Source organism: Carlito syrichta, unplaced genomic scaffold, assembly GCF_000164805.1.
Source record: "Carlito syrichta isolate Samal-C Ts95f unplaced genomic scaffold, Tarsius_syrichta-2.0.1 Scaffold302053, whole genome shotgun sequence".
Lineage (NCBI taxonomy): Eukaryota > Metazoa > Chordata > Mammalia > Primates > Tarsiidae > Carlito > Carlito syrichta.
The window spans coordinates 582937-601520 of NW_007246149.1; the positions used below are offsets into that span (position 1 = coordinate 582937).

The window sequence follows — 18584 nt, forward strand, 5'->3', positions numbered from 1 at the left end:
ATGAGTTGGTTGAGAAATTGAGATTTTGCTTCTGGAATCTCTATTCTGTTCCATTGGTCTCTATACCTGTTCTTGTACCACCAATACCAGGCTGTTTTGATTATTGTAGCTTTATAATAAACTCGAAAGTCTGGGAGTGTGATACCTCCTGTTTTGTTTTGGATTTTTTGCTGAGAAGCACAGTTTTTTAACGAACAATCTTAGACTGGAATGTGGCAGGTTCATGGACCATAAACACAAATCATTTTTAAATTTTTTTGTTTCTTATTAACCGAGGTTAAAAAAAGTCTCTGTATCCTTAAATTTCATGATTTTACATTTATATTTTAATGTAATTAGCATATCTAAGAATATAATTGGAGTTACACTACCTATGTAAAGGCAATTTTAAATTGATATTATCTGGAAGACGTTTCATGTAGCTGGATTGATTCCATACATGTTGAAATAGGAGATGTAGTGATAGAGTACTATCACTATGATGTCAGTGCCAATGTTTGCATTTAATTTTGTCATGGCATTAGCACCATAAAAGATAATTTAATAAATAACAGAACAGCATAATATGTAAAATATGAAATATGTAAAATATTTCAGCCAAATAAAGGCTAGATGCTGTCATGGATCACTGTATGTATAAAAGTTTCATAGTTCAAATGGAGAAAATGGTGACAATATTGCGTCGTCTCAGTAACTGGGTGTAGCCAAGCCAAACTCAAAACTAAATAAGCTACTTACTTTGACATGTTAAGTTTAAATTTTATAGTCCACATGATTGAATGGAATAAGCCTTGCTGTTTAAGCTTAGTTGAAAGAGGAGGACATAAAGGTACTCTAAGAGATGGCAGTAGGCATGCATTCCATTTTTCTTCTTTTCCAGTTCCACATATCTGGAACTTCTTTTTATGTTGTGCAAATGATGAAATTTAAAAATTTTTTATGAGACACATATTTATGAGAATATCCATTAGTTATAATTAAAATGTTTAACATAACAAATTCATAGTAAACAGTAATAAATTTGCCTCTGTATATTAAGGTTAAAATGTTAAAAATTAAATTTAAATATTGCTTAAAGTTAATCTGAATTTTAGATTAATGGCCACCTTTATAGGTTCTGATTTTGGTCTGAGATGGAATTTAGAATCTCAGTTGTAGCTGTCTTCTGACAGGCAGCTGGACCTGTGTGAAGTCTTAGGCTTTGAGAAATTTAGTCTTCCAGTTCAGTATTGCTGCATAATCCATCACCCCGAAATTCACTGTCTTAAGATAGTTTATCATTTGTCACAGCTGTGATAGTTGATAGGTTCAACTGAGTTTTTCTCACCTCACTGAGGCTAGGGTCATCTGAAGTCTTTAGTCATTTATTTGGAGCCAAGGTGGGATGATCAAAATATTACTCCCTCTCCCCTTGGCCTCTCCTTGTAATTAGTTTAGGCATCCTTCAACATGGTAGTCTCAGGATACAGCAATCAGCCACTTACAAAGCAAGCACTTGAGAAACTCAGGATGAGGCTTAAAGGCTTCTTAGAAGGACCTTACTTCGAAATCCCAGACCATTGCTGCTTTCACATTCTTCTGGTCATACAAATCATTAAGAGGAATAAGCACACTTCTCAATCAGAAGGTAGCTTGCCACATACAAAGGAAGAAATTGCTAGAAGGGATATGTACCACAGTTTGGGATTTCTTCCCCTGGTCTGAGGGACAGTCTAAAGACAGTGTGAGAGAGACCAGAGCAGGAGCACGACAGATTGTAGGCAAGAGCTTAGACTGTAAAAATCTCTAGATTTCTCCCCTCAGCGAAATAAGATGGATTAAGTCTTATTTGTCTTCAGAAAGTTCAAGAATATGCTTAAAATATGCGACTAAAAGAGACTTTCATGTTGACCTTAAACCAAGCCCAGCTCTGTCTATAGGAAATACCCTTAGTGCACACTGATTTTTTTAAAAAGTTTGAAAAAATAAAGGGATAGACTAAAAGTTATGAAAAAAGACAGCAGGAAGATCTTTTTAAAAAAAATTTAGAGAAAGGGTCTAGCTCTTTTGCAAGACTGAAGTGCAGTGTTCCAAGCATAGCTTACTGTAGCCTTGGCCACCTGGGCTCAAGCAATCCTCCTGCCTCAGCTTCCTAAGTAGCTGGGGCTAATTTTTTTCTTTTTTTTGTAGAGATGAAGTTTTACTATGTTGCCAGGCTGATCTGAAACTCCTGGCCTCAAGCGATCTTCATACCTTGGCCTCCCAAGTTGCTGGAATTATAGTTGTGAGCCATAGCACCTGGCCAAGAAGATAATATTAATATCACATGAGGTGGAATTTAAGATAAAAACTACAAAACAGAGTCACAAGGTACATTAATGATAAAAGGTGATTTTATAGTTATGTTTCTACATGTCAAGTGACAGTCATTGTAAAGTAAAATTTTTTAGAAAAACAAGGAGACCGTGATGAAAATGCAATAATTGTGGGGGAAGTTTAATATATTTCTTTGGGAATTAGATAAATGTAATGAACAAAAAATAAAAGCTAAGGGGAAATAAACTTATTTAAGAAGAAACATCTTTGGGATCAAAGAGGAAATAAAAACTTTATAAAAAAAGAAAATAAGAACATTTTTAATATTAATGTTCTTGAGACACATTTAAAGCTGTGCCAGAGGAAAATCTATAGCCTTAAAATGCCTTTACTGTTAAAGAAAGAGATGGAAAATAAACACGTGGTACTCAAGAAAGCAGGAAAAAATGAGTAGAAATAAGGTATTTGGGATTAACAGACATTAATTAAGAGAATAATACATGTATCTCTGTGGCAACAAGCTTGAAAACCAAAAGGAAAGTGACATTTGCCAACAAAATATAGATTACTACAACTGGCAGAAGTATAGAACAGTTGCTATAGAGGTGTCACAAAGGTGGGTAGAAGTGTATCACTGACAAAATTACCACCAGGTTCTCATATGTTGTACCCCAAATGGTTTCACAGTTGATCTCTATAAAGACAGCTGATTTCTGTTAATTATGCTATACCAGACTATTGAAAAAGATGGAACGTTCTTAGAAAGCTAACACAAAAGCAAAACGAATCTATAGGCCAGTGTTACTTACATAGCAGATTGAAAATTTTAAAATAAAATGTTAACAAATGAATCTACTATTGTATTAATATCAAAAGCATAATATTTTATGATTAAACAAAATATATTCCAGGACAGAAGGAATAATCTATTGTGTCAGCAAGTTAAAGGAGAATAGCTGTGTGAACTTATCAGTAGATGTAACTGCCACTGGTGTTAGAAATCTATAAAACTAAATAGTTTTTTTCATAAGAGTTTATTACCTTCCTTGTGAATGAAATTCTTTCACCCAGGTTCATCTCTAGTATGGAAGGTAATGGATTCATATGAAGAAAACTTTTACATCTTGGAACGTGGAAGAACCATATCTTAGGTAGACAAGGTCATAAAAATATCAAATTTTCACTGTTAACATTATTCAAATGCAGTTAGGTTATATTCCATTTTTTTTAATATATGGTAAGAGAGGGTGTTAGAGGGAAAGGTATAGCACAGTACTGAATGTGGATAAATTATTTTAGCCTATATGAAAATGTAAATGCCCCAGAATTGCCAAGATACATGTGAAAAAGATTCAGGTGGAAGAAGGTGAGAGGTGCTGGACCAACCAAGAACTCACTGTACAGTTCAAAATTAATGTGGTCAACTAAATGTGGTACTGGTATAGGAATAAACATTTATAAACATCAATGGAACAGAATAGAAAAATAAATGTAATTATATACCACAATAATGGTAGTTTAGCTCAGTTGGAAAATAATAATTATTATAAGGATCCAGCACAACTGGATATTCATCTATTAAAAAAATAAATTGGTCCTTACAGTTTATATGATACACAAATATTAATTCTATCTGGGTTAAGTTTATTAAAAGAAAAGTTAGGCAGCTACTTCAGCAGTCTTAACTTATGGTTCATGGTCTTTCAGGTGGTATGGAAAAGAACTAATTTTCATTTCTAACTGAAATTTAGTATTTCCTTCAATTACAAATATAGGCAAAAGCCACAGTCTGGATTCCCTGTCTTGGTTAAAGGTCACCCTGACCTTCAGAACAGTGCTGAATGTGACTGTCAACATTAAAAATGAGATACCTTTATAGCACATGTTCTTATCGCAGATTTCTCTTTAGAGCTCATGCTCATCACCACTTCAACATTACTGAAGTTACTAGACCCCTCAGTAGATCATCTTTAGTGCATTTATAAAAAGGACATACACAATTTTTTAAAAATAGTTTTATTTCAGTATAATTTGTTTCCTTTGTAATTTTGTTATTTTAAGTTAATCTTTCAGAAATATTGGTCTCAGAGGGGATTCACCGACATCACCAGATTACCAGTAGGATTCATGGCACAAAAAAGTTTAAAGATTCTTAATTTATCTAGTAATTAATTTATCTAGTGCTTCTCAAACTTTAATGTGATTGTAAATCACCTGGTGATCTTTTAAGAAGCATTAATTCTCGAGTGGGAACTAAGATTTTTCGTTTGTAGCACACTCGCAAATGATTAGTGCTCCTAGTCTGTGCCGGTCCATGGACCAAACTGTGAGTAGCCAGGTTCTAGAACTGAGCTGTTTATTAAGTAGTTACATCTACATGTGGCTGTTTACATTGAAATATTGGAGGGTGCAAATATAGAAAATTTTCATCATTGTAGAGGGTTCTGTTGGACAGCACTGTTCTGAAGGTCAGGGTGACCTTTAACCAAGACAGGGAATCCAGACGCTTTAAAAGATAAAGACAAAAAGAGATACCATACCCAGTAGAAAGATGGGCAAAGACTATAAATAGGTATTTTACAAGAAGTACAAAGACCAGATTCATAAACTTGCTAGCATTTTGGGAAATACAATTAAAGTAATAGTAATAGCGCAGGTTGGCAAAAATGAAAGTGGTCTATTTATGAAGAAATAATTTTAAAGATACACACATTGCTAGTGGAAATGTGAACTGCTGCAGCCCTTTGCAGCCATCTAGCAACATTGGTGAATGAAAAGAAGTGGCCTGCAACTTGGCAACCTCACTGTTGGGAGTATGCCCCACGGGGCAGAGCACTAGTACAGAAGGATAGGTATGCAAGGAGGTTTGCTGCAGCATTGTTTCTGGCAGGAAGTGGAGGAGGGCATTGGTGGGGGGAGACTAAAAACAAAATAAATACCCACCAATACAACAGCAAGGAAATAGTTTCATAAACCGTAGTTAGTCTGCACCATGAAATATTATACAACTATTAACATGAATGAACTAGAGAAGAACAGTTTATTTAGAATTTCCACAAAGTGAGGAAAAGTGGTGAGGTAAGTGGATTGCCTACGCCTGCGGGTTCGAGACCCACCTGGGCAACTTGGCGAGACCTCATCTCTATAATAGATGGTAGCACGTGCCTGTCGTTTCAGTTACTTAGAAGGCTGAGGCAGAAGGATCACTGGAGCCCAGCAGGTTGAGGCTGCGGTGGCTGGGAGCGGCCACTGCACTCCAGTCTGGGTGACAGAGTGAGACTCCAACTCAAAACAAACAAACAAACAAACAAAAAAAGTGCAGAAACTCAATGACTTTGCTTTTTGTTGTTAGTAGGGAAAAGCAACTACCCCCTCCCTCTGTTTGTGTATGTGTATGAGCATATGGAAAAGAACCGAAAAAGATACATGTTACTTAACTTGAGTTAAAGTGTTTTAATATTTGAAATTTGAAATATAGAAGCTATAGTAATTTACTAACAAAGCAGACAAAATGACTTTCTTCAACATTGGTAAATTTCCTATCATACCATACGTCTTCATTTGTTTCAAAAGTAAAAAAAAATTTGAATTAGACTCTAATTGGTGAATCGCCTTAATTCTTTTATTCTTTCTATCCACATTTGTTAATATTTTAATGCCTATCTCAGTTACTCAGAAGGCATGGGAAACCATATTCTTACGTTGATATATTTAATTTCTTTGGGTAATGAGATTTTTAAGATAATTTAGCAACTTGGTCTCTTCATTAAGATTTAAATTTGTTTAGTTCACTTATATTTAGGTCAATGCCTATTGAAAAGCCAATATTTCAAATTTGTTACAGTACTTTGCTGAATAAATTGTTGACTATGCAAACTGCCTCCCAGCACATCCATGTAGCATTTTACAGTGGGGCAGTTCTGCTAGATCCTTGAGGTAGGCATCATGTCTTTATAATGGTACTAGTAATACAGTGTTTAGCACAGTAGTGGACACATAAACATCAATGAGCCAGTAATAATTAGCTGCTCACTTTGCAGAGACAGCAGTTGAGTCCAGAGAAGTCGACTTCCGAGAGTAATAAGGAGAAATAGCATTTGAATCTATGTCTCTTATTTCAATCTAGTGTCCACCACACGTGCCAAAAATTACCTTTCTTTATTCCTCTAAATTTCTTGGGGGGTTTTTTGTTTGTTTGTTTTTTAACTATTAAAAAATGCTTACAAGGCTAGGTGTAGTGGCTCACACCTGTAAGTAATTACAGCACTTTAGGAGGCCAAAGCTGGTGAATTGCTTGAGCCCAGGAGTTCAAGACCAGCTTGGGCAACATAGTGAAGCTTCATCTCTATAATAAACAAAATAAAATTTGAAAACTTAGCCAGGCATGGTGGCGCATACCTATAGTCCCAGCTACTTGGGATGCTGAGGCCAAAGGAGCGCCTAAGCCCTGGCAGTCCAGCCTGGACAGCAGAATGAGACCCCAACTCAATTTTTAAATAAAAGATTATATTTTTATGTTTGAGTTTACATGTATCCAAATAGACATAATTGAAAAGTTAGCATGTATTATAAAGTACTAAGATTTTCTTCTTTTTAACATATAACAGACTTTTGATATTTCAGTTTTGTCTTGTTTTTAAAAGTCAAAAAGAAAAAAATAATGTATTTTTGAAACTTAACAATAACAAAGCGTAGTCTGACAGAAAACAAAGTGTAGTCTGTTACTTAAAGGGACAGTCTGTAGTAATCAAAGGTCAATTAAGTTTCTTATGTCAAATAGTGAAACAGTAGAGAAATACAGGGAGTAAAAAAGGGATTTCACCATCTCTTCCATCCTGCTTCTTTTTCCCACTATGATAGGACTTTCACAGGTCCTGGTTTTCATTTTTTACACAAATGTTCCTGCAGAGCTTCTGCCCAGTTAGTGTCTTCCCCATTGTAGCCTCTTGTTTTTATTTTTTTTAATGCTTAAATGTAATATAGATAAATTATAATTGTACAACTTGATGGATATTGACATAGCGAACCCACCAGTTTAACAGCCATCCAGAAATGGGAGCCTTCTTCATGTAGGCGTTCTCAAATATTTTGAGGAGATTCTACGTAAATGTTTCGCAGAATATTATTGTTTAAGATATATATTTTTTAGTTGCAGATATATGACAATAATCTTTAATTTCAGTTGGAAAATGTATAATTTGTCAAATACTCATTTTTACAGCTGTTTTTTCTACTTCTTGAGCTAGTTAATTTAAGTGCTGGTACTACTTAGTCTAGTCATGTTTCAACATTAGTTCATTCTGCAAAACTGGTATGTAAGGGTTATTGAGTATACAAAGATAAGGCAGAGGTTCAGGGAGCTGGGTGTGGAGGAAGGCGAGGGCCATAGACAAAACAAGAAAACATACAATTACCATAGCAGATTTACTTTTTTCAGGCTGGAGGTAATCTTGTGTTATTTTCTTGTATGAATAATTTAGGAGATAGAAAAGATAACATTAACCCTGGCAGTCAAAATCAGTTCCAGATATGTAGAAAGCTGGCAAACAATTGAAATCTTCTCCATTACTTGGCTTGTCCTTATTTTCCCTGGGCAATTTCTTTTCTTTATTGAGAAAGGAAATTGAAAGTTGGCTGTTAACACATTTGCTATTATGTAGAAATTTTGTGCTAGACAGTGCTGGTAACTTAAAATTTTATGGGTTTATTTTCTTATATTTGAAAAGTTTTTGCTTTTTGCCTCTTGTTCTTGTCTTCCTTAATACCTTCTTTTGTTCCTCCTCTTCCACAGATGTTGATCACAAACCTTCTATATAATAGGCAGAGTATTAACTTACTAGGATTCTTGAAAACTTCCTTAACTTTTTCCTTATGATGTGTGAAGCATGTCATGGCTGCTCACAGCATGTTCAGTATGTTTCTGACAGAGGATAAGAACCAGGTGTTGTGAGAAAACAGAGGAGACATCTAACTCAGAGTTGGGGTTAGAGTCTTTCCACAGAGGTTAACGCTGAGCTCAAGACAGGAAAGAATGCAGAGGGGAATACAAAGGAGTCTTTTTTACTCTCTCTAGCCTTAACTACAAAGTTCTACAGTCATGGGGTTTAGTTTATTTTGAGGGAAGATGCTACTTTTTTTCCAGTGCCTTGCTCTATTTTAGTTGCTAAAAATAAGTGATGTTTTTACTCAAAATACAAAAGTAATAATTTTGTTTAAGGGTAAATTTTTTTTAGCCGAAAAGTCCTAAAGAAAGTGTTAGTAGAATGTATACGTCCCTATACTGCACTTACACTTGCTTCTGTTTATATTTGTATATGGTGTTTATATTTAAAGAAAGTATATAAATATGTAATGCATATACACACACATAAATACTTATGTATATATTCTCCCATGAAATTACTCACGGGATCAGGAGTTCATACCCTACTTATTTCAAGGTCAGATATTGATGTGCTCTCTAGACTTTTACACCTTTAGATCTCTGCAATTTCACCCACACAAAAAACACTGCTTTGGGCATTCATGTCATCTGGTACCCTACCTTCTGACCTTCCTCATTTGCAGATCACAGGGACGTTCCTCTTTGTTTAGAAAAGTTTGATCGAGATTTAGTCTTCCTTTCTACCTCAGCTGCCTGGAGTACTTATGTGATTGACTAAACTACAATCTTGGCCTTGAATTTTTATTGATCTTCTCATCTCCAGTTTTACACTTAGTCCTGTAGCCACATTTGGTCTCTCGTTACCTAGAGCTGATTTATTGCTGAAGTTACCCGTTCACTTTGATCCACTGAACATACTACTTCTTGTGTTTCCATTTTTCTCAGTCATTTTCCAATTTGTCTTTAACAAAATTTTCAGTCCATATAATTTATTTATCAATCCTCTCCTAAATTGATTTCCTTCTCCATCACATTTATCAGTCTTTTCTTGCTAGTGTCCTCTAATTCCTCCCTTAACTTTCTTTTTAGTGTGTGTGTGTGTGTGTGTGTGTGTGTGTGTGTGTGTGTGTGTATTTTTAATCCGACCAGTCTGAAAAATACTCAGCTTCTCATTTTTCTAACTGAGCACTACTGACAAAAATCACATAAGCAATAACAAGCACTGTAAGTTTATTGTTACCAACCTCAAATGGGCTTACACAATTGTGCTGTAATTCTTCTTTTTCTAGCCCTCTCATTTTCCACAGAGGTTATTTTAGGCAATCACTGTTCTCTTCACATCTCTAGTTTTCCACTTTTCTTCTCACTCTCAGCAGTTTTGCATTTCACGGGGAAAATGGAAATCCTCAGACAAGAACTCCCACAGTTGCCTGCACCAACCCTGCTGTGGTGTGTTTGTTTGTTCTTACTGTTTATAATGGAAAGAGCCTTGCCTTAATGAAGTGGAAAAATCGTACACCTTTAGAAACCAGGTGGATAATATACATATATGTGAAGCATTACAGTAAGGAGTATGGTGCAACCTGTAGCAAATTGATAATAGCTACCTAAAAACAATTTGAACTTTTAAGACTCTGCTGGAGGGGAAAAGTCTGCCATGTGAACATGGCTTCTGATCTAAGACTATCTCCACATCCAAGCTCAGATCCCAGACCTTGGAGCCTTCTTAGGGGTTTTTCCCTCCTGAATATGCCCTCTCTTCTCTAGCGTTAATCCTTCTTTTTCTGTTACTCCTTTCCTGTCAATATTTGAATATTTTCAAGCTTGTTTCCTCTTTTAAAACCTTCATTAGCCTTATTTTCTTCTCTGGCTACTATACTTTCCCCACTTTTATTGTTAAGCTATAGAAAGAGTTGCCTACAGTTCTGGTCTTTGACAAACTTAGATATTGAAACCTACCCTCTACTGTTGATGAGCTCTGAGACTTTACTCTCCATGCCTCAGTTTTCTTATCTGTGAAAATGACGACAATCTTTTCATCCAGGTATAAAATTAAGTATTAAGTCAGATAATACACAGAAAATAGTCCCAAACAAGGGCAGTACTGAATATCTAGATATATTCGCTTTAGTCTCTGGCACTCCATCTTCTGTGTCTACTCCTGAATACTTTAAAGACTTTCTGTTGTTTGTTTGTTGGTGTCTGTAAATTTCTCAGTGCTACTCAGGAGTGTTTTTCAATACCATTTGAGGCATTGACTGTCTCAAAGCTCTCTTCTACTGTTGTTCCTCTGGCTTACCCTGTGCTTCTTTGAATGCTCCTTTGGGTTCCTTGGGATCTTTGCCTTTTGCTTATCCTTTGTATGCTTGTATTCCTCCAGATTCTGTCATGTTCGTTGTGCAGTTATTAAAGTTGAACTGTTAAATTGGCTATGATCTCTCTGGAAGGAAAAGTAAAGAGGAAGAATTATAACAATATTAGTTTATAGTTACTGAGTATTTACTACATGTTAGGCATTTTTTTTAAATTTTAAAGATGTGGGGTACAATTCAGGATTAGGTATACAACTGGTCATCATACAGGTAAAGTTTGGGCCTCTCTTTGGTCCCCACTTTGCCTAGTTTGAGATCGGGTACCCTTACTGATGTTCTGTCTCACCCCACCCCCGCCCCGGGAGTATCCTATTACTGCCATCCCTATCTTATAGTATTATGGTAATTGTTCAGGGTCCACTTATGAGTGAGAACATGTGGTACTCTGTCTTTATTTCTGTGATAGATCACTGAGTATGATAGACTCTAGATGCATCCAAGTTGCTGCGAAGTCCATATGTTTGTCCTTCTTTATGGCTACATAATACTCCATTGTGTATATGTACCACTTTTTTTTTTCTTTTTGAGTTGGAGTCTTGCTTCATCTCCCAGGCGGGAGTGCAGTGGCACGCTCATGGCCATCCCAGCGTCAACCCGCTGGGCTAAGGCAATCCTTCTCCCCCAGCCTTCCAAGTAACCGAAACTATAGACGTGCGTGACCACACTTGGCTTATTTTTTGATTTATTGTAGAGATGAGGACTTGCCAAGTTTCCCAGGCTGGTCTGGAACCCATGGACTCAGGCACACATTTTTTTTTATCCATTCAGTTTCGATGAGCAGCATGGTTGGTTCCATGTTTTGGCTATTGTGAATAGTGCTGCAGTAAACATGTGTGTGCAGGTATCTTTTTGGTAGAATTATTTGAGTTCCTTAGGGTATATTCCCAATAGGGGGATTGCTGAGTCATGTGGAAGGTCAATTTCTAGTTCTTTCAGAAATTGCCACACTGTTTTCCAAAGTGGTTGTACTAATTTGCATTCCCACTAGCAGTATAGAAGCATTCCTTTTTTTCTGCATCCTTGCCAGCATCTGTTGTTTTTTGTTTTATTAATCATGTCCATTCTTACTGGGGTTAGGTGGTATCTATCTCAATGTGGTTTTGATTTGCATTTCTCTGATGATTAGTGAGACTGAGCACTTTTTCATGTGTCTGTTGGTTGCCCGTATGTCCTCTTTTGAGAAGTGTCTATTCATGTCTTTTGCCCACTTTTTAATGGGCTGTTTGGTTTTTTCCTTTCAGCACATTTGAGCTCCCTGTAGATCCTGGATGTTAGGCATTTGTCAGATATACAGTTGGTAGATATTTTTTTCTTGTCTGTGGGCTGGCTCTCTGCTCTCTTGGTGATTTCTTTCACTTAGCAGAAGTTTTTCAGTTTGTTGAGGTCCCGCTTGTCTATCTTACCTCTTATGACATGGGCACTTGGGGTTTTGATCAGGAATTGGTTGCCGGTTCCATAAGGGTATCTCCTGCATTTTCTAAGGTTCTTACAGTTTGAGGTTTTACATTTAGGTCTTTGATCCATTTAGAGCTGAGTTTTTGTATGGTGATAGGTAGGGGTCCTGCTTCAATCTTCTGCATTTGGTCGGCCAGTTTTCCCAGCACCTTTGGCAATAGGTTCTCTTCTCCCCAATGATTGTTGGAGGCTTTGTCAAAGATGAGTTGGTTGAGAAACTGAGGTTTTGCTTCCAGAATCTCTGTTCTGTTCTATTGGTCTATATGCCTGTTCTTGTAACAATCTCACGCTGTTTTGATTACTGTAGCCGTATAGTAAAGTTTGAAGTCTAGAAGTATGATGCCTCCTGTTTTGTTTCTTTTGCTAAGGATTGTTTCGGCTATTCATGGTTATGTTTCCATATGAATTTCTGTGTTGTCATTTCCAGGTCTGAGAAGAATGATGTTGGTAATTTAATGGGTATTGTGTTGAATCTGTAGATTGCCTTTGGTAACAATGTTGATTCTTCCTATTCAGGAGCATGGAATATTCTTCCATTTGTTTGTGTCTTCTTGGATTTTTTAAGCAGTGTTTTGTAGTTTTCATTATAAAAGTCTTTCACTTCTCTGGTTAGGAAGATGCTAAGGTATTTCAGTTTTTTTGTGACTATCGTGAATGGGATTGTACTTTTTATTTGGTTCTCTGCCTCCTTGTTGTAGGTGTATAATAATATGACTATCTTTTGCACATTTATTTTGTACCCTGAGACTTTGCCAAAGTCCTTTATCAGTGTAAGCAGGTTTTTGACAGATTCTCTTGGATTTTCCAAGTATAGCATCACATCATTAGCAAAGAGGGATAACTTCCTCTTTTCCTATTTGGATACCCCTGATTTTCTTCTCCTGTCTAATTGCTCTAGCTAGGACTTCCAACACAATGTTGAACAGCTTTGTCTTGTTCTGGTTTTCTGGGGAAGTGTTTCCAGTTTCTATCCATTTAGCAATATACTGGCTGTGGGTTTATCGTAGATGGCACTTACTATTTTGAGGCATGTTCCTTCTATTCTTAGGTCTTTGAGGGTTTTTATCAAGAAGGGATGCAGAATTTTATCAAAAGCTTTTCTGCATCTAATCATAATGGTTCTTGTTTTTACATCTGTTGACATATTTAATTACATATTTAATTACATTTGTGGTCTTGCAGATGTTGAACCAGCCCTGCATCCTGGGGATGAAGCCTACTTGGTCTTGGTGGATGATTTTTGAGATGTGTTGTTGGATCTGATTTGCTAGAATCTTATTGAGAATATTTGAATCTACGTTCATTAGGGATATTGGCCTGTAGTTCTCTTTTTTTGTTGCATCTTTGCCTGGTTTGGGCATCAGTGTGATGTTAGCTTCGTAAAATAATTTGGGGAGAATTGCATCTTTCTCAATTACCTGGGATACTAGGATTGATATCAGCTCCTCTTTTATGTTTTGTAGAATTCTGCTGGAAAGCCGTCTGGTCCAGGACTTTTGGCTTTTTTTTTAATAGGTAGTTTTCTTATGACAGAGTCAATTTTCTTTTTGTTATGAGTCTATTTAGTGTCTCAATGTCTTCTTGTTTCAACCTTGGGGGGTTTATGTTAGGCAGTTTATAAGCACTTTATGTGTATTACTTAATAACTATGAGGTAGGACATTAAAATACAGAGAAATAAACTTAACCTGCCTAAAATCTTACTGAAGGAATTCAATTCTAGGCAGTTGAATTCTGGAGCCTGCCTTCCAAGCTGTAACACTACACTCTCTTCCAAAACAGTTACATAATTTAGTAGTGCTTAGAAGGGTAAAACATTCTTCGGGGGAACTAAAGATTTTTATAGGATTTAAGTCTCAAATGATGTATGTGATGATTCTTTGGGAGCGGATAGAGTATCCTAAACTGTAATCCTATGTTACTATGTAAATACCATAGTAACATTCCATTCTCATGGAGAACTTCAATGTAGAAGAAGAACATCATACTGTACCAAAGCAAAGCATGCTGAATGTGGTTTTCTATAATTACGTCTCTCAAATAGCCCTTTGATAGAAATTTGGGAGCTAATGTTTCAAAATTATGTGTAATAGCTTAAAGAAAACAAAAACTGTGTCTTATTCATCTTTGTATCTACAGTGCCTTACTCAGGACCAGTCACACAGAAATACTTTGGTCAGTATCTGTGGAGTGAATGTGACCACACTTAGCTGCTTAGCTACTTAAAGAAGGAATGACTTAAGACAGGATGCATTTAGCATGCCAGGTTCTTGGGGTGGTCTTGATGGTTGTTACAAAATATGAGGAGCTCAAAGGGGAGGAATAAATAGGAATTTAGTTTCTATGTCCTGCCCCCTTCCCAGTTTTCATATTTATTTATCTCTTAATTACCTTTTATTTTATTCTTACTGTATACAAGTTAAATGTGTAAAGGTCAGTGATGAGCAAGACAAAGACAAAGTCCCTGACCCTAAGAGGTTCACACTCCAGTGAGACGGATAGAAAACTAACCTGATGGAAAACTGAGATCAGAACTCTGAAGGAGGCAAGTATTTAGATTATATGCAGTATTCAGGCAGTGGGAACAGAACTCCTGGTGCATTCTGAGAACTTTAGCTCTTCATTAGCATTGGAGGGTGAAGTGTAGATATTAGAAGTGGTGAGAAAAGATGCTTGCAGTAAGCAGGGCCAGCTGGTGAAGAACCCTGGGACCAACTTTAAGGTTTTGGCTTTCATGCTCTCCCCATACCAGCAATCTCTTTCTCCTTTGCTCCTGGATGGCGAGAGTGGAGGGAGAACAATGTAGAGGCATGTTCCCAGGGGTGCGCAGCTTCTTTTTTGCTGAATACCACAGCTGGAACTGCACAGATAGTATCTTTGGTAATGATTTTTTTCATTGTAGATATTGATATTCGTATAGCTTTTCATCTTTAAATTGTGAACAGGAACTGTGTTGTATTCATTGCAATATTTTTAGCATCTAATAACTCAGTAAATGTTTTTAACAAAGTCATTTAGGCTGGTCGCAGTGGCTCATGCCTGTAATCCTAGTGCTTTGGGAGGCCGAGATGGAGGATTGCTTGAGCCCACCCAATCTAGGCAATTAGTGAAACCTCATCTCTACAAAAAAATTTAAAAATTAACTGGACTTGATGGCACGCGCCTATAGTTCCAGCTACTTGGGAGGATCATCTGAACCCAGGAGTTTGAGGTTCCAGTGAGATGTGATCGTGCCATTGCACTCCAGCCTGGGTAACAGAGTAAAACCCCAACTCAAAAAAAAAGAAAAGTAATTTAATATTTGTAGTCCTTTTATGTAGTAATCTAGTAACTAAAACATAGCTGTCATATTTTTTCTTTGGAAAAGAGAGTTCAGGTTTTAAACAACTGGGCTTGCAAACAACTCTGAATTTAAAATTATCTATCTTTGAATAGGGAAAAATTACTAAATAGAAAAATTGAGTACTTTTTCGGTTTAATTACAAGGATAATCACAGCCTGACAGAAGAATTCAATACAGAATCTGACTTACTATATTTAATCTGAAATGTTTTTTTATTCCTTTGATTTATAGACAAACGAGGAAGATCGAAGAAACTACTCTGAACTTCAAATTAGATGTCAACGCTTGGCATTAGAATTAGCAGACACGAAACAGTTAATTCAGCAAGGTGATTACCGTCAAGAGAACTATGATAAAGTCAAGAGGTAAGTAATTAAAATGACTACAGTAGTTCTTGTATTTAGCATGCATCTCTTTACTATCTATCACTAAATTTACTTGTACCTTATTTTTCACTGCACAAAAGCATGCAGTTTTGGCAGTTTGGGGGGCTTATATTATATTTTTATATTGATTTATTTATTTCATTCAGAAGTTGCTGTCTTAAAATGTAAACAAAGATAGAAACCCAGTAAAATTGAGTGTATGTAAATACATGTGTAAATATTTTTTAAATGTTATTTGATTATTATTTTTACTTAATGGAATCAATTTAAAATACTTCACAGCTTTCCCTGACATTTTTTTCAGCTGTTCTTTTCTGATAAAAGGCACATACTCTTTCAAAAAACAATACTTTTTGAGAATGTATGTTTCCTAATATTTATTACTGAGTAGTTATGATAAATGCCTTCCTTTAACTGGAATATGCTTTTTTTTGTTGTATGTACAGTAATTTTTTTTTTTGAGTCAGAGTCTCTGTTGTCCAGGTTGGAGTGCAGTGGCACGCTCATGATCACCACAGCCTCGACCTGCTGAGCTCAGGTGATTCTTCCGCCTCAGCTTTCCAAATAGCTGGAACCACAAGTGTGCACCACCACGTCCAGCTAATTTTTTTGATTTACTGTAGAGACAAGATCTTGCCAAGTTGCCCAGGCTGGTCTTGAACACCTGAACCTCAGGCAGTCCTCTTGCCTCTTCCTCCCAAAGTGCTGAGATTACAGGCATGAGCCACTGCTCCCCCATGTACAGTAATTTAATGAACCACTGCTTAGCTGTATTCTTCCTCTTTTCATTCTGAGTCTAAATTTTGTCATTCATGAGATGATGAAATAGATACAAAATATATCCAAAGAACTACACTAAATAAACAAGACCAAATAAATATTTGTGAAAGTTTTAAAATATATATGTAGTATACATGCATAAGTGAGGTGACCTTAATTGTCCACAGCTATATTTACCTGCACCTGAAATAATATCATAAGTAAATTTGCAAGGATTGTTATGCCAAAATACAGTAATTATTGGAGCTTGAAATCCACAAGATATTCAAAGCAGTCTATGTACATTTGAAAATGAAGTAGGCTGTGCTAGCAAGATGATACTTTCAGTTGGTATTTTTATGTCCCCTCTGCAATGATAGATAAAATATTTTTAAAAAGAGAAAGCTAAAAATTAAAAAGCATAGTCATCAGAACAATTCAGTGGGACCATGAATGAAGGATAAATAATACAATAAATTATCCAATCATGAGTTGAATAATGGGAGCATGGCACTTATTTTGAAATTTCATTGCCTCAGCCCTTGCTCTAAGGAGTCTTGATTTCTTTAAGTGGGAAATGCTATTTAGAAGTTAAGATTTGAGCGCTGTGGTCATTGTTTCACTGGTCATTGTTTCTAGTCCTTTTCAATAGACAGAGGTGGGAGAGGGAGGAGGAGGAGGCTTACACTACAGATGAGATTGTACGGATACCTCTAATTCCAATTCAGTACCATTATTGTGCCTGTTTGAAGAGGTTCCTACTGGCTAAAGATAATATAGTACAACATGAATATCAAAATGAATATTGACAATAATGAATTATAATCCATCAAATAGAATAAAAATCCATGAGTGCGTGCTAATAATGAATAAATATAGAAAGAGGGTCATTACAGTAGAATGCCAATCGATGAATATATATATGCATATTAGAATGAGCATTTTGTGGCATCATAATATTTTATTTAGAATTACCAATGGGTTCTAAAACCATTGAGTAAAAGTATCTTAGGGAACAGGATATTTACATGATCTCAAAGTATCTCCTCACAAATTACTTAGTAATTGTAAAGGACAAAAAGGTACCTTTACAGTTGAAAACTCTAACAGACACCACCTTAACTAAGTGAAGTTACATCACCAATAGTGGGATACACTGGCCTCATGTGCCTCTTTATGTGATGTACTGAGGACGTATCACCCCTGCAGTATTCCTCCCCAAAGTGCTTAACCTGTTTCCAATCATGGAAAAGCATCAGACAAATGAAAATTGAGAGACCTGAATTGTATAATTATACTCTGGTTATATAAGAGAATATCTTTAATCTTAGGAAATTCACACGGAATTATTTAGTTGTAAAGGAACCCAGTGTCTATATATAAATCTTAAAATTGTTTAGATATGTGTATGTATAGGTGTATATATGTTTGTGTGTGTGTGTATGCATATGTTATTATATATGTGACACTTGAACAACATGGGTTTTAACTGCATGTGTCCACTTACATGCAGGTCTTTTTCAACAGAACAGCAATTGAAAACATAGTATTCATGGGATGTGAAACCTAAGTATACAAAGGGACAACCTTTTTGACCGGGCTGACTGGGACTTCAGCTTGGGAGGATTTTGGTATATGTGATGGGGGATGGTAGGGAGTAGCCTGAAACCAATTCCCCACGTATATTGAAGGACGACTGCATATATGCATTCACAAGTAAATAGGTATGACAGTGATATTTAGTAAATAAATATGACAACTAACAGTTGGTTAGCAAAAGTGTTAAAAAGAACCACACGTAGTATGGAAAACCTTGTAGATCCTGGATGTTAGGCCTTTGTTATATATACAGTTAGTCAATATTTTTCTCTTTCTGTGGGCTGTCTCCCCGCCCTCTTGATGGTTCTTTTGCTTTGCAAAATCTTTTCAGTTTGATGAGGTCCCACTTGTCTAGCTTATCTTTTATGGCATATGCTTTTGGAGTTATGATTAAGAATCGGTTGCCTATTCCAATGTGCATAAGGGTGTCTCCTACGTTTTTTTCTAAGATTCTTATCATTGAGGTTTTATGTTTAGGTCTTTGATCCACTT

At 36.1% G+C, this 18584-nt stretch overlaps 1 protein-coding gene across 1 annotated transcript in view; it reads left to right on the forward strand.

The window, feature by feature from the left end:
• PIBF1 (progesterone immunomodulatory binding factor 1) overlaps nt 1-18584 on the forward strand; it is a 234535-nt gene that overhangs the window by 33350 nt on the left and 182601 nt on the right. The window contains exon 6 of the mRNA XM_008055961.1: nt 15580-15713. Within this exon, the coding sequence (XP_008054152.1) occupies nt 15580-15713 (134 nt within the window). The remainder of the gene's footprint in view (nt 1-15579; nt 15714-18584) is intronic.